Below are 15,525 nucleotides of genomic sequence, written 5' to 3'. Positions count from 1 at the left end.
CGCCTCTGAAGGTGACAGCCTGTGGCCCCTCGCCCTCGAAGCCACCTTGCCCTCTCCCCCTCCCGGGGGGCCCTCTCCCCGCATTTCGCTCGCCCGTACCCCCGCAGAGATGCCTGCCAGCTGAGGCCCCCCGGCAGCCCGAGCCCGGCCCAAAAGCACAGCTCGCCGGCTCCGTCATTTCGCCTCCCAGACACATGTGACGCCGCGTCGCGTCGCCCCTGGAACGCGCCAGGCCAGGTTCTCCGGGCGGCTGTTCCCTCCAGCGACCGCCCCAGCCAGCGGCCTCTTTCGGAGGCGTCCGCCTGCCGCTCCCTTCCTCCGCTCAGAGCAGCCGCCGCCGCCGCCGCTCCTCCCCCAGCTCAGCCTCAGCCTCCCCCTCGCTCGCTCCCGCGGCGCAGAGACCCAGACCCCGGAGCGCGCACGCTGCCGCCGCGGCTCCCTGCAGCTGCTTGGCCCACTCGGTCTCGGCCAGGCCCGCTCCCCCGCCCGTGGATCTTTCCGGCTCGCCTTCCCTCTCGGTCTGCCCGCCTGGGAGGAAGGCAGGGAAGACGGCGGCGGGGAGGGGCCGCAGCGCCCCGCAAGGACCGGCTCCGACCCTGCTTGAGCTCGCGCTTCCCGGACCAAGCGGTTCCCCCCCCTCCCCAGCGTCACCCCTCTCCGGATCCCACAGGTAGGAGTCGCCCGCGGGCTTGGCGTCGCCTCTCCGCCCGCTCCTTTGCATAGGCGAGCAAGATGGAGCCTCGCCCAGTTGGCTCCGTGCGAGAGAAAGAAGGGAAAGGGCCGAACGGCGGTGCCTGCCCGTCTCCCTTCCGCGGCCGCCGCTCCTGAGATCGGGAAAAGCCCACCCGTCCATTTGTCACTGGACCCGAGGAAGAGGAGGACGAAGCGAGACGCTTCCCTCCTCTGGGGCAGGAGCGTGAGCCCCTCTTCCCATCTTCCTCTCCACCTCCAGGGAGGAACCGCGACATCCGCCGTCTGGAATCGCTTTCGAGCCTCTTGTTTGCGCCCCGTTGCATTGGAGAGGGAGGTGGTTTTGCGACCCCCAACCAACCCCTTTCTCCCACCCTCCCGGTTCTCTGGGCCCCGGAGCGACCGGCTGCCCTTTCCTTGGGGGGGGGGGAGAGGGGGCGTTATGTTCTTCCGACCGAGCTTCGGGAGACAAAGTACCATTTGAGTACTTCGGAACACTTCGAATAACTGTTGCCATTATTTTGAATCCGGCGTTTTTTTAGAGGAATTGGTCGGGATCGCTTACCCCGTTTGATAAGTGGGGTCTGGAAACAGAGGGAGATCCTCCACCCAGCCCTGGTTTTTAACTCTTCAATTAGAAGTAGCAAAAAAAAAAAGAAGGGGGGGGGGAAACAGGTCAAAAAGGTAACTTGTTTATTGGGTAAATTGCTTTGAATAAAGCAGATGGCGGGTCCTAATGGTTTTGATCTTGTGGTATAGTAGCAAAAACTCATTAAGTCCCGTGCCCCCATTTCCTGATTTATCCTTCCCTCGAGCTTATAATAAAATGCTCTCCGTAACACATGCTCGCACTCGCATATCCCAATGCAATATTCCCTGTAAATATCTTAGGAAGGCCACTGACACTCCGGTGCTTTGGGGGGCAGTGGTGAGTGAAAGAGAAGGAGGTAAAGCTGCTGTAGTTCTTTGTGTTACTTATTGCTTTTTGCATTCAGCAGCCATGGGAGCTTCACATCTTGCAGCTCTCATGTATAGCATCTTTCTGGAATTTATTTCATTTTCTTAACTGCCCTATTTAATTTGCCTATTACAAATAGGCTGCATATTTTTTCCTCTCCTTATTTATGTTTTATATATTTCTCTATGTGTACAAATAAGGTTATGAATATTAACTTGCTAATTAAGGGTTTTAATAAACACAGCACATGTTTATTAAAACCTATTATTTACATATCTCTAGCTTTGACTCATATCTAGGTTGCACTTTTACTGTACTTGGAATCCTTTTGATTATACATGTGGTCTGAGTCTTTGTTTTTAAATATTTAGTCTATAGCCCTGAGCATAATACAGAAATAGGTCCCATATGTACAGAATTATATTGTTGTTTTTCCATTAAATTTGTATCCGTTGCATTTTTTTTAATTGAGGCTGTGTATTACTTTGTACAATGAAAAGAATGAACTCCTGCTTATTTCTCTTCAAGATATGGCTGCAGATTTTCCCTGCCCCATGAACATTCAAAATTTCAAGGTAGCTTTTTGCTTCCTTTACAGTTGTTTTTCTTTCTTTTTCTTTCACTTTTTTCAGGTTCACTGTAGAATTAAAGAGACAATAGCATCTGTAGACTATATCTTCCACTGTGCATCAGGTCTATTTTATCTCCCTTGTTCTTGTGGTGATGGTGAAACATATACAGATAGATCAACCTTTTTAGGAAACACCCCCCCCCCCCCCAAACTAGGCCACAAGATAGCTGTTGAGAAAAAGTGATCTCCATCCTTGGATTTCTTTTAATGCAACTATTCCAGCCACTGTCTATTTATTTATATCTAAGTCCTAAGATATTGTCTATGGGTTCTGGATATAGCTAAACAGATCTAGATTTAATTGATGGCTAAATGGAAGATATTTAAGAATCTTATATTCTTCTCCTGGAATTATATTATGAGGACAGAGAAGGTATAAATATATATCTCCTTTTTCTTTGGGTCAACCTTAGCTTTTAGTGATTTAATAGAAACATATGTACAGACATACAAACTTATTAGTTTTATTTGTAATCTTTTTTTCAAAGCAGTATGCCGATAATTAATATTCCTTACTTTTATTCTTGCTTATTAATATTCCCTCCTCTTATTCTTGCATCTTGTAAGGTATGTTTGATGGAGAGATAGTAATTGTTCCAGAGCAATTCATTGAGTTTCCTAATGCTAATTCAGAATTTACTGTATTGCCATAATGTTTTGTCCTTGTTATGAATCTACAACAATGGTGGGTTCCTACTGGTTCGGCCGAACAGGTAGTAGCTTGGCGGCCTGGGTCACTGGAACTGGCAGTGACCCAGGCCTGCCACACTCCTGAACCAGTTCTCCCGGTGGATCCGTAGACGCCGCCACCTTGTTTTTGGTTTCTGCTCATGCGCAAAACAATTTTAGTTGTCTTGCGCATGCGCACACAGTGCACATCATGCGTGCGAAGCCAGTCGCCCTGTGCCCCTGAGCAAACCGGCAGTAGTCTCTGCTGGTACCTACCACTGATCTACAAATATAGAAGGGTCAACATAGGAATATTCTAAGGCAAGATGGGAACATTGTATCATCTCTTGTTTAGGAAATAGTTTTTAGAAATAACATTGCTAAACTATAAAAAAGGCAAATTATAACACAAGTTTACAAAGTGGTGGGTTTTGGATTCAGATTATGATTTAATAAAATTCTGCTTCTGCAGGGCAGGAAATAGGTAGATTCTTTTCTGCGAACAAGTAGTCTTCAATTTATGACTGTAATTGAGCCTACAATTACTGTTGTAATTTGTACTTGTCATTAAGCAGGTCATCCTGGAACTGCATCCAATTTTACAACCTTTTTTGTGATGGTCATTAATGGACATCATGGTCATTAAGTGAACTCATTGTTCACTATTGACATATTTTTGCCCAAAACTAAACTAATCTAGAAATAAATGTTGGTTTCCGGAAAAAATGTCATAAATCGTGGTTATGTGACCGTGGGATACTGCAAACAACCATAAATGATGGCCAGTTCCTAACTTTCCAAAATGCAGTCATGTACCCTGGAGGGCTGACAGAATTCAAATCTGAGTCATACATACTTTTGGGGGGAGGCCTTTGTAACTTTGAATAGTTGCTAAGTGACCAGTTATTAAGTCGAGAACTACCTCTGCTGCATTTTCTGAAAAGCTGTTCTGGAAAACAGTCTCTTTGGAACAGCCTGATAGATAATATAATGAATTGCTGGAGCAGAGAGGATTACAGTAGTCAAGATTGCCTTCATCTCTTCTTTCAAGAGGAAAATTTATTGGATCCAGTGCTTTCCAATAAAAGAAAAAAAATCCATCTTCATTTAGTGCAGAGGATTTTTTTTTAAATGATGCAGCTGTATTGTATTTACTAGAAAGGAAAATATATTCTTTTTTCTCCCAAATATTTAACTTTAAAATAGGATGTTGATTGTAATATTTCTGAGAACATCATAATAGAGACTGATTATTTGTGTGTGTGTGTGTGTGTGTGTGTGTGAGAGAGAGAGAGAGAGAGAGAGAGAGAGAGAATGTTACTCTTTTATATGGGTGTCTTAATTTAGAAAGTTGCTTTTCTTTTGAGTAAATACATTGCACTGTATCAGGTATAATTTTAGAAGAGCTTTTATTATCTAAATAAAATAGGGAATGCTTATCAAAATGCTTACCAGCTGTACTTTATATAAGTCAGGAATGTCTAGTTCAACATGGATTGTATTGCTGTCTATGTTCTTTAAACTTGTGGGAAAATTTAGAATTGGCAATAGGTGGGGCCAAATTTTCATGGATAGATTTGGGGTACAATCCATTTTGGGAATAGTGTAGGGTTATCTTTGGAATATTGCCTTTGCCAAATCTGTTTCAGGGATTAGAGTGCAGATAGTCCTTGATTTACAACAGCACTGAAAAAGTGACATGACCATTTTTCACTTATGACCTTTGCAGTATCCCTATGGTCATGTGATTTACATTCAGATGCTTGACAACTGGTGTGTATTTATGAGGGTTGCAGTGTCATGTGGCCATCTTTTACCACTTTCTGGCAGATAAAGTCAATGGGAAAGCCAGATTCACTTAACAACTATGTTACTAATTTAACAACTGTAATGATTCACTTAACAAATATGGCAAGAAAAGTCATAAAATGGGATAAAACTCACTTAACAAATTGCTCACTTAGCAAATTTTGGACTTAATTGTGGTTGTAAGTCAAGGACTACCTGTATTGTTTTTGTGTATTTTCTGATTTAGTATGGCTGGAAATCATTCTACAGGTATCAGTTTTTGAATATTGGATTGAAGAACTGTAGTGGAGACAGCTGCAGAAAATAAAATTGGGGACTTGAGGTTGTTGTCCTCTGATATAAATACTTGCATTATAGCAGTCTGCTTAATATTGCATGAACTCTGATACTCACTAAGGCTGCTACTGAATACCATTAAATATGAGTAAGCTCCATCCAAATCAGCAGGAATGATGTCTGACTGTCCTGATCTTAGTTTGCAACTCTGGATTATCTTTTCCCTCAAATTTCCTTAAGTAGCATCATAGACAGATGATACTAATCTCTAGATGGAGTCAAACCTGATTCATTAATCCAATTAATTAAAACAATAGCTTTTCTAGGTGGCACTTTGTGGGCACAATGAATGCTTCTTTGCAGCCATGACTAGACTATTTTAAATTTAAATGCAGTTTGCATTTATCAGAGATGGTTGGGTTGGAGGGAATTAAGACCAGTTATGCTAATGTCTGCTTTTCTATTGATCTCCATTAACTTTCCAGTAGACTACAATGGGAACTCCAACCTTGGCAACTTTGACTTGTGGACTTCAACTCCCAAAATCCTCAGCCAGTTTTGCTTTGCTGGTTGAGAAATTCTGGGAGTTGAAGTCCACAAATCTTAAAGTTGCCAAGGTTGGAGACCCCTGGACTACAATATAGCAAAGCGTTTGGAGTTGTGTGGATTTCACCTCCCAGAATGCTGACTGGGGAACTGAAGTTCACACATCTTAAATTCATGGAAGTTGAAGTCCACACATCGTAAATTAACCAAAGTTGAAACACTTAGCTATAGTGGTTGACAAAGAGAGAAATGAAAGGATTTTTGTGTTCAGAAAATAAAAGTGTTTTCTATTCCAAAAAGTCAAGAATTATTGATTATCTCAATAATTCAGTAATTGAATTATTATTTTCAGAAGGCCACTGGACTTTCTTGTTTTTTCTTTGAAGACATTTTGCTTCTCATCAAGAAGCTTCTTCGGTTCTAACTGGATGGCGGGGAATGGAAGGATTTATATTCCTTGTAGACAGCTGGTCATTTGCATCCTTTTAGACTCTAAAATGTAGAGGGTCCTTGGAGGTTTATCTGTGTCCTCAGGGTCACCCGATTAGTGCTCCTGGTTCCTGTAGGCTGCAATTTTTTCCTGGAAATCCATTCCTACTCCCACACCATTCAAAAGATGTTCATCCCAAATTGTATAGGTAAAACATCTGTAGAAATTCTCAGCCATCCAGGTCATGGTTTTTCCAAAGGTGCTTTTTGAGGAGGCAATTGGATGAGAAGCAAAAAGTCTTCAAAGGGAAAAAAAACCCAAGACAGTCCAGTTGCCTCCTTAAAAAGGACCTTTGGGACAACCATGACCTGAATGACTGAGAATCTCTACAGACTAGTAGTGCGGTTTGCTTGGTTTTGGTTCAGTATTTTGTATAAATAGAATCATACAGCTTGAAGGGACCCTGGAGATTTTCAAGTCTAATTCCTTGCCCAAGTCTTCATACCATCTTGGATAAACGGTTGTCCAACTTTTTTTTTTCTTGAAACCATCCAGCGACGGAGAGCCCAAAACTCCGGGAGGCAAGCTGCTCCATTGCTTAATAATTCTTACTGTTTTTACTGTCAGTAAATTCCTTTATTTCCAAGTATAATATAATTGCAGGTAATCCTTAAATTATGACCATAAATGAGCCCAAATTTTTCTTTGCTAAGAAAACAATTGTTAAGTGAACTTTGCCCCATTTTACACCCTTTTTGCCATAGCTATTATTAAGTTAATCACTGCATTTGTTAATTGTTAAATGAATCATATGGTTGTTAAACAAATCTGGCTTCCTCTATTTACTTTGCTTGTCAGAAGTCGCCGGGAAAAGTTACAAATTGTGATTACATCACAACGGAACAATGAAACTGTCATAAATACATGCTAGTTCCAAGTGCCTGAATTTTAATCAAGGGACCATGAGGAAGGATGCTGTAATAGTGTGAAAACTGTTCGTAAGTCACTTTTTTCAGTGCTGTTGTAACTTTGAACAGTCACTAAATGAATGGTTGTAAGTTAAAGACTACTTATATTGTATTTTATATAATTGTAAACATACATGATTCATATAATGTATGTACTGTATGTGTGTGTATATATATTAATAATTATAAAATGTAATTTTTGTATTTTCAAATTTATTTCAAAACTCTTGTAAATAACTAATGCTCATTTTAACAGTACAAGTTAGTTGTACATAAAAATCCTTCAGGTTTAGAACTATTTAAAATATTGTGATGATCATAATTCAAGACTTTTGGATCTTGCTAATTGACCTGAATTAAATTACAATATTAGATGTTTTAATTGAAAGCTCTTTTCATTCTATGTGTTGAGGTAATCCAGATTCCTCTTCGTTTGTTTAAAAAATATGATTGACGATTAGCTGATATAAAGTATTAATAGCCTTGCTCACAATTGAAAAAAAAATTATCTGCCATTTTCAGACTAGGGTTAACCAAAAGTGTAAATTAGAACCCTGGAATATTAGTAAAAATCAATATTATAACAGTACTTCTCACCTGGCATCTTACAAATGTGTGTTCAATTTTTAGTATTGGATATGTTAGAATTTTGACGGACGAAGGAGCCCTTGGCAAGATTTCAGAGGAATCACATAATAACTTACTAGTAGTGTCCATAAGAAGCAATTGCTTGATTATGAATTACTGTTTGCATTTTATAGTGCCGAAAAGAGCTTCGCATCTGTGAGGCTTATTTTGATTTAGAATTTTGCTGTGAATTTAAAAGTATTTTTAATATAAAAAGTTGAGTTTATGTAGTACAAACATATGAAACGAACACAAATACAAATTGCATGTATACACTGGCAATGATTTGAAATGGTTTTCTTTTAAATAATGTGTTGGGCTACTTTGTATCCTATATGAAGTTCTTTAACATTGGAAATCATTCATAAGGCAATAAACACAATTTAAGGCAAAACATAATTTTTTAAAAAAATGTTATCTTGGTTTTAAACTTCTATTTCATTTTTTTTAGCAGAAAATGATGCACCCTGTTGCCAGTAGCAACTCCCCTTTCTGCGGGACTGGAAAAACATCTTGCCTTAACGATGACAATGGGACACCCACCGATCAGTTTGATTTATATTCCACACAGCAAACCAAGTATAGCCACACAGTTGGGCACAAGCCAATACCATGCCAGAGACAAGATGCATTAAATGAACCACATTTGCAGACCACAAGTAGCAGAAATTTAGAGACGAAAGACGAACTTAAAAAAAAGAAAAATCTCAACAGATCTGGAAAACGCGGAAGGCCTTCAGGGACGACAAAATCAGCGGGGTACAGAACAAGCACAGGCAGACCACTCGGGACCACCAAAGCAGCTGGATTTAAGACAAGTCCAGGTAGACCCTTGGGCACAACTAAAGCTGCAGGTTACAAAGTCAGCCCGGGGAGACCTCCTGGCAGCATTAAAGCTCTATCACGGCTTCCAAATCTAAGTTATACTTGTAGCAGTGCAGCTTTTCCTTACTCTGTGGTGCATAACAGAGGAGTACATGCTACTGGTGAAACAAGTAGCAAAATCAAACAACCCACTGAATAATATGTATAGGTTGATAAATATTTCTCTAGTAATCATTTTTAAATTATCTGAGTTGTGGCATGTTTTTTCACTTCTTTTGTAACTTTTTCACAACTTCCTTTCTTATTTTTTTTTAAAGATGGCATATCATAACCATATAATGTTTCTTTGTTTACAAGTGGAATCCCCAGTGATGCCCTTGTGTATTTTCAAAAAGTAGTTGCAAATATTCTGAACGGCAAAAAATATTGCCTAGCCATTTTAGTTGAGGAGCTATTAATTCAAATAACAGATTTCCAGCTCCCTGGTTTTCAAGATTGCAACAGAGACTTGATTAAAACACATCAGAGTAGATTAATAGAAATCAATCATTCAAGATTGTCTTATAAGTAACAGTAGTTCTACAAATTTTGCAATGTATATGATTCTTTTTTTTTCTTTTTTTAAATAGGAATGAGTAGAAATGAATTTTTTCCACAATTGCTGGAATTTAACACGGACCTCAGAACTTGTAGATAATGTCAAAACTTCGAAGCTATATTTTTAGGAAGTTATCATTCCAGGCAGCCATTCATTGAAGTGCTATCAGTTACAAGCAATTCAAATACTTCGTTAAAGAAATAGTTTGTATGCAGCACTTGATCTATAGTCTAAGTGCTACTTTTTTCCATTACAGTATGGTATCTCTCTTGGAACTGCTGACTATGGTTTATAAAGCCTAAGACTATACACACCAAATTATAAATAATGAAATATCAGATTTTTTTTAAATCTTAAAAGTGCTATCAAATATGTATTTATTGGGCATAATTAAGGTTATCTTTGAGATTTTGTTCCCTTATTAATTCAATTAATTTGATTGATACATAGCATAAGCGGAGTTGTAGAATTGCCCTGTATTTTTTAAAATCTGTCCGGAAACATACAAACTCAAAATGATTTTATAATATCTGCATAGCTAGCAGCCTTTTAAAAAAAGTTTAAAAATTTGGTATAATTGAAAATTACACTTTTCAGATACATGATCTTCCCATCTTAAAAATAATTTTGTCAGTAAAACTTCTGGAGCTAAGTGAGCATATATTTACCAAAGGAAGACATTTCATGGTTCATAATTGGAAATGATACAGATGATGCACAAGCAAGTTGTGATTTGATGTGTTTATAGACACCCAGATATATAACAGATTTAAGGAATATATCTATGCATGGAGGTGCAGAATGATAAATACAATTTCTGAATTTTGTGCACCTAAAATAAATGTTCTGCTTTGAGCTGGGTATGTGTTATTATTTTTAAGATTGTATATGAGTGTGTACGTATGTATGTATGTATGTGTGAGAGAAAAAGGGGGAAAGACAAAAAATGATAGACTCTCTCTTCAGTATTACACAAATTGCATTATAATTGACCAGAAAACACTCTATTAAATGGATTTCATAATTGTTATTCCAAAACTAAGTTTACATTTAGTTAATTCTTAAATGTTTTATCTTTATATTCACTTGAGAGAGGTTGTAAATATTTGCAACTTTCATTTGGAATAGACCTCTTTCACATTACGTACAAGTGAAAATTAACAGTATTGAATTTTTTTCTTTGTAAGATCAATGTTGTAGCTCTGATTCCTGTAATGACAACTTAAGAAATGGGTGTCATTTCATGCCTTTTTTATCAGGAAAAAAAACAGCAAGCCTTCAGGTGTTTCAGCCTAACTCATAATGAGCTGGACTTTATCCTATATTTTATAACAGAGTATTGAATTGCTTTGAGGGGACTTTGTACGCACTGGCAACCATGAACCTCAAGAGTACTGGAAGGCTTTTTAGTCATGTAAACTAAGGCAGCTAAACTGCTACTAAATTGTTTTGTCTTATTTTTTGCTCAAGCTATGTTTCCTTGAGAAACTTTGGAATTATCAGTTTTTTTTTTAACTTTTTTTCACAGAGGTGCAACTTTCGACACACAGTGCTAATGTGAGCTAATTCTCCCTCAGGACATATATTGTACTGTCTCTTTTATTACACCTCCCCCTTCCCAAAAGCTGCTTGGAGAGAAGCTGAATGTAAAATCTAAAAAAAAACGGCATACTCTTACGGCAAGATACAAATTTATCTCATGCCAGAAGTGTATTTTTAATTAACTATATTTCTTACCTCCTGTTTTTCTCATGCTACCCTTTTTAAAAAAACTTCTCATAAATGAGTTTGTTTGACGATGCCATACAGTGTATTGGGAGGTAAGGCAATGCATTATAGTACTAACGTGATGAATTATGTATTCTGAAAAAATATATGATGAGAAAATAAGCAATTTATGCTCATCTATAAAATAGAAAACATCCATTAAAAAGACCAATACAGATAAAATAGGCAGAAAGGGTAGTTATATACTCATTGGATTTATTAACCAGGCCAGGAGAGCACTGTTGGACATTTCTTGATTTCAATTGATTTTACCTTCTACTGCAGTTCATAAGGGCCTTGCTATAGAGAAAACAGAAGTCAGCGATTTGAGATGTTTGAATGATAAATTCAAATATTTTTGCTACTGCTGTATATAATCTTCTGAATACATTGTGCTTTTTTGGTAAACTATCTCTTGTCATGATAAACACTGCAACAGCATGTTAATTCCTATGCTTTGTTATTACTGGGAAGGAAGAGTGTCCTTTCTTTCGATAGTATTGATACATGATTTGTAAAGCAAATGATAATTTTATATTCTATAAATTGTACTCTACATAAGCTAGGATTGTTAATGTGTATTCACACTGCTCAAAACATCTACATGTTGTGCTTTATCTTTTGGTTAAATATAGATATTTGTTGTATCTTTTGATAAATAAATAATTAAGCATTAATAGGGACTTATACTACTTAAAAGACAGAAAAAATGCTGTTTACTTTCTAACTAACTTTACATAAACTATAGAACCAAATAACTTTACTACTATTTTTTAAGTCTTGCACTGGATATGTTCAAAATTATTGTATAGGTAGTACTTTCTAAATACAGCTTTGTCTACTATATCAAAAATCACTTTTGTTTCATAACTTTTTAAGGTTACTTATTACTGATCAGGATCTTTGTTTTGCAATGGGCCATTTTTAAGAAATTACACATTTTCTTTTGGTGTCACAAGAAATCCAGGAAAGTAATGTATATGGGATGGGAAATTCCATGACCAATGAGGCAGGAGGGATTACAGTCAGGGCATTAAAAGAATTTTAAAGGCAAAAACTTTCAGAATGAGAAATCTACAATTATTCCCTAAGTTGTCATTCTACTTTATATGACTGTACATACAGCGAAGCATCATGTAGTTCACTAACTACAGTTGCTTGCAATCAAAGCTTCTACACTTGCTTATACTCAAATGCTTTTTATTACACATATATTAAATATAGTTCATTATTATAATGAAAATATTAGAACAAGCCCTTCCTTTTGGTCTCCTCTCCCAAATAGATAAATTTAAGTTCTGCAATGTGTAATCAATTTCATCTTGAAAATTATGATAGCATAACAATTTTTTTAAAAATATATATTTAAATACTGTAGGCTATTTTAAGATTTTCACTTTCACGACTTGCTTTTCCATGGACAGGTTATTTTATTAGAAAAAAAATCATCAATATCATCATCCTGTCTTCTGGTGTAAAAAGTCTGATTAGGTAACTGTGTTTGTTCTTACATCCATGAACCTCAGCTACTCATGTGCAATTGTCTGTATGGGAATGGAGTAGTATTCATGAACTGTACTTATGTCATCATTTGGATGTATATTTATTAATAAAGTAATTACTTTAAACACAAAATAATGTTTCATTTCTTGCCATACATTGCATCTGTCTTTCATAAATTTCATAAACTTCTTAAATTTATAAAATAATGCAATAAGCCTACTTAACAGAATGAAGAACTTTTAATCTCTTGATGTTTTCTTTGTTTTATCCATAAACATATTGAACTAAATTCTTTTAAGTTTTTCTTCTGCTCTTCATGTATTCTTACAAAGTCTAATTGAAGGACAATGCCCACCAATGTTATTGGCTATTGATTTTGGTGACCATTTGGTTAATAATATTTCTATGAACATGTGTGAGACTAGGTGTGCATGACAGCAAAAGTGTGAATGAGTGGCGAGGGGCTGAGTACCATGGTAAATTTGTGATTAAAAATGTAATAGTTGATTTAAAAGTAATGGAACAATATATTTTAATATCAATCTTTCATTTTAAATCTTTCACTTTTAAAATATTTTGAATAGCAATAGCAATAGCAGTAGACTTACATACCGCTTCATAGGGCTTTCAGCCCTCTCTAAGCGGTTTACAGAGAGTCAGCATATTGCCCCCAACAATCTGGGTCCTCATTTTACCCACCTCGGAAGGATGGAAGGCTGAGTCAACCCTGAGCCGGTGAGATTTGAACCGCTGAACTGCTGATCTAGCAGTAGCCTGCAGTGCTGCATTTAACCACTGCGCCACCTTGGCTCTTAATAGGCTGTCAATTGTCAGTTCCATGGCCAATATGAACCTTTTGCTTTAAAAAAAAGACCTGCACTGTTCCTTTACTGAAACCCTTTCAGAAATATTGCAACGTCACAATGGAGAGTTTTTAGTGGTATTTCTTTTTAGATTCTTCATTAGAATAAGATGGGTAATTTTTAATTTAATTTTTTGTGTCTTTATGTCTTATAGCAGTAGATGGGCCCTGTAACTTTTAAGAGACGCATGACATCCTTTGAAGAAAAGAGGCCTAGCTGTTTGTTCCAATACATTATATGCATGGAGAACATCCTGGGTTTTATCCCTGGAAGTTCCATTTAAGACTGGATAACCTTCCTATCTTAAATTCCAGGCAGCTGCTGCTCAGTAAGTGCCCTAAAATAGATACATCATTGTTTGATTTGTTACACAATCCTATGAAAAAAAAAACCTTGCATTGTAAAATCTCAGATACTTCAGCCAATAGTAGTGTTTCTTGTGAAATTTTATATAAGATTTTTAAATTTTGATTACCTGTTTAATTGTGTTCTCAATTGGATTGAGAAACCAATTGGTAATCAGTATGTGTAAGCTCTTTCTTCTACTAGAGCAGAGAGAGGTAGAATTAAAATAGTGCAGACATGTATTAAGTTTGTATGCATTTGTATGCTTAAGGTTGACTAGACCTGAAAATTGGAATTCAGAAAATAAATTTATACTTTTCAAGCTTTGCTTACAAGAGAATCTCTTCTTTGTTCTAACTCTGTCTCATAAAATACTGTGTACTTCATTTAATGTTGGATGCTGACATGCAATAATTGAGGTCTTTCATCAGTTGAATATAGCTCATAATGTTTGTTTGCCCAAGGGACATTTGCAGGGGGTCAAAATAAGCAACCCCTGTAAATTGAAACCTATCTGCCACTCTTAGCACTTAAGAGGCTAATCAAGATCAACAAAATTTGGCATTCTATTGGGGCTACTGTTGCATACAAGGTGCTCTTGTGCAAAATTTCACTTAATCCTCTCCCAAAGATGTTTTTTCCCCCCAAGAGGCAACTGGACTTTCAAGTTGCCTTTTGAAAAAAAAAGCAGCTTTGGGACAACCATGACCTGGATGACTGAGAATCTCTATAGACACTTAATTCCATCTCCCCTCAAAAACAGAGTTTCAAATGTTCATAATATTGGATCTTCTCTATCTCTTGCATGCTAAGCAGCTTTTGAACTTTTGTTTTAATTTGCAATTGAGACCTCCCACCCAGCAGCAATCTTGTATGATGCACAAGTTGCAGACCAAGTTGCAGCAGCTATGCATTCCATAATCTTAATGTTACACATTTTCTTTCCTCTTTCCTTCCTACACGATTGGTGTACAGCAGCGATCCCCAACCTTTTGGGCACCAGGGACTGATTCTATAGAGAGAGGTTTTTCTGCGGACCGGAGGGGGTGAGGTTTTATGTGCTGTCTGCATCCTGCAGATGGGGCTTTACTTGTTTGCATGGCCCAGTTTCTGATATGCCGCAGCCCAGTGCCAGTCCACCAACTGCAGCTTTGGGGATCTCTGGTATAAAGACTTCTGGCATAGTCCTTCACTAAAATGTTTATAGATAGGAATAATATAGAAATTTCAAGTTAAACCAGTGACTCAATCCTAATTTCCAAGTTATGTCAGCAGTAAACATTATACAGGCTAACATACTAAGATTTACAACATACTATATTATCAGGAGGGTATATTTGTAGAGGGTAAGAATCCTGAGATAGATGCTTTTGACAACCCTGAAGAAATAATACTATTAGGTAGATTTTAAATATTTTTAATGAAACAATGCTACTTGAAAATGTTGTATTATTTCAATATCTATACAGTTAGAACTGCAGCTATGGAAATGATTGGAAAATTTAAACTCTAAAGCTGTTACCAAAATAACACTAAATCAATAAACAATTTTGTTCTCGGTATGCACAAATATTTATGCTGTCACAATTTGGTATAAGGGTTATGATCCTTTCCCAACCCATAGCAGACATACCTAATCCAAAATAGGTAATGCCCAACAGTGTTATATATTGCACATGTTAAGACACTGGCTTTGAAAGAAACACTGCAAGCTTAGCTCTGGTATATACAAAGGAAGAGTTGTCCCCTGGAAACACCATAGCAGACTGTTCAGCTGGTGGTGAAAACCTCTTTGCCGCATTCTGAATGAATGGCAATGTGTTCCTTTGGTTTCTAGACAGGGACCTCTGCCCAATGAAGAACTACTATATAACTTATTTATGGGACAGACTCTAGATCTGCCACCTATTTTTATACTGTTCATGACAACCATTATTCTGATGACCAAAGAGCTGGTTGGGAGGGCCTGTGAGGCTTTGGTAGTTGCTTAATTGCTTATTTAATAATAAGCAATAGTTGC

General features: G+C 37.5%; 1 protein-coding gene across 4 annotated transcripts; it reads left to right on the top strand.

The window, feature by feature from the left end:
* Positions 1 to 376: 376 nt before the first annotated feature.
* CUNH5orf24 (chromosome unknown C5orf24 homolog) lies at positions 377 to 9,944 on the top strand. 4 transcript variants are annotated; one of them, XM_014070401.2, is made up of 2 exons: positions 377 to 670; positions 8,059 to 9,944. In XM_014070401.2, exon 2 carries the CDS (start codon positions 8,062 to 8,064, stop codon positions 8,626 to 8,628), a length of 567 nt encoding a protein of 188 aa, XP_013925876.1. In that variant the 5' UTR covers positions 377 to 670; positions 8,059 to 8,061; the 3' UTR covers positions 8,629 to 9,944. The 4 variants fall into 4 exon arrangements, with proteins under 4 accessions (XP_013925876.1, XP_013925869.1, XP_013925861.1 ...); XM_014070394.2 differs by having other exon boundaries at positions 378 to 670; positions 8,056 to 9,944; XM_014070386.2 differs by lacking the exon at positions 377 to 670 and adding an exon at positions 1,074 to 2,223.
* The last annotated feature ends 5,581 nt before the right edge of the window (positions 9,945 to 15,525 follow it).

This window comes from Thamnophis sirtalis, unplaced genomic scaffold (assembly GCF_051295495.1).
Source record: "Thamnophis sirtalis isolate CommonGarterSnake01/CBP01778 unplaced genomic scaffold, rThaSir2_p1.2 scaffold_3, whole genome shotgun sequence".
Classification (NCBI taxonomy): domain Eukaryota; kingdom Metazoa; phylum Chordata; class Lepidosauria; order Squamata; family Natricidae; genus Thamnophis; species Thamnophis sirtalis.
This window is presented reverse-complemented; position numbering and strand designations above follow the sequence as displayed.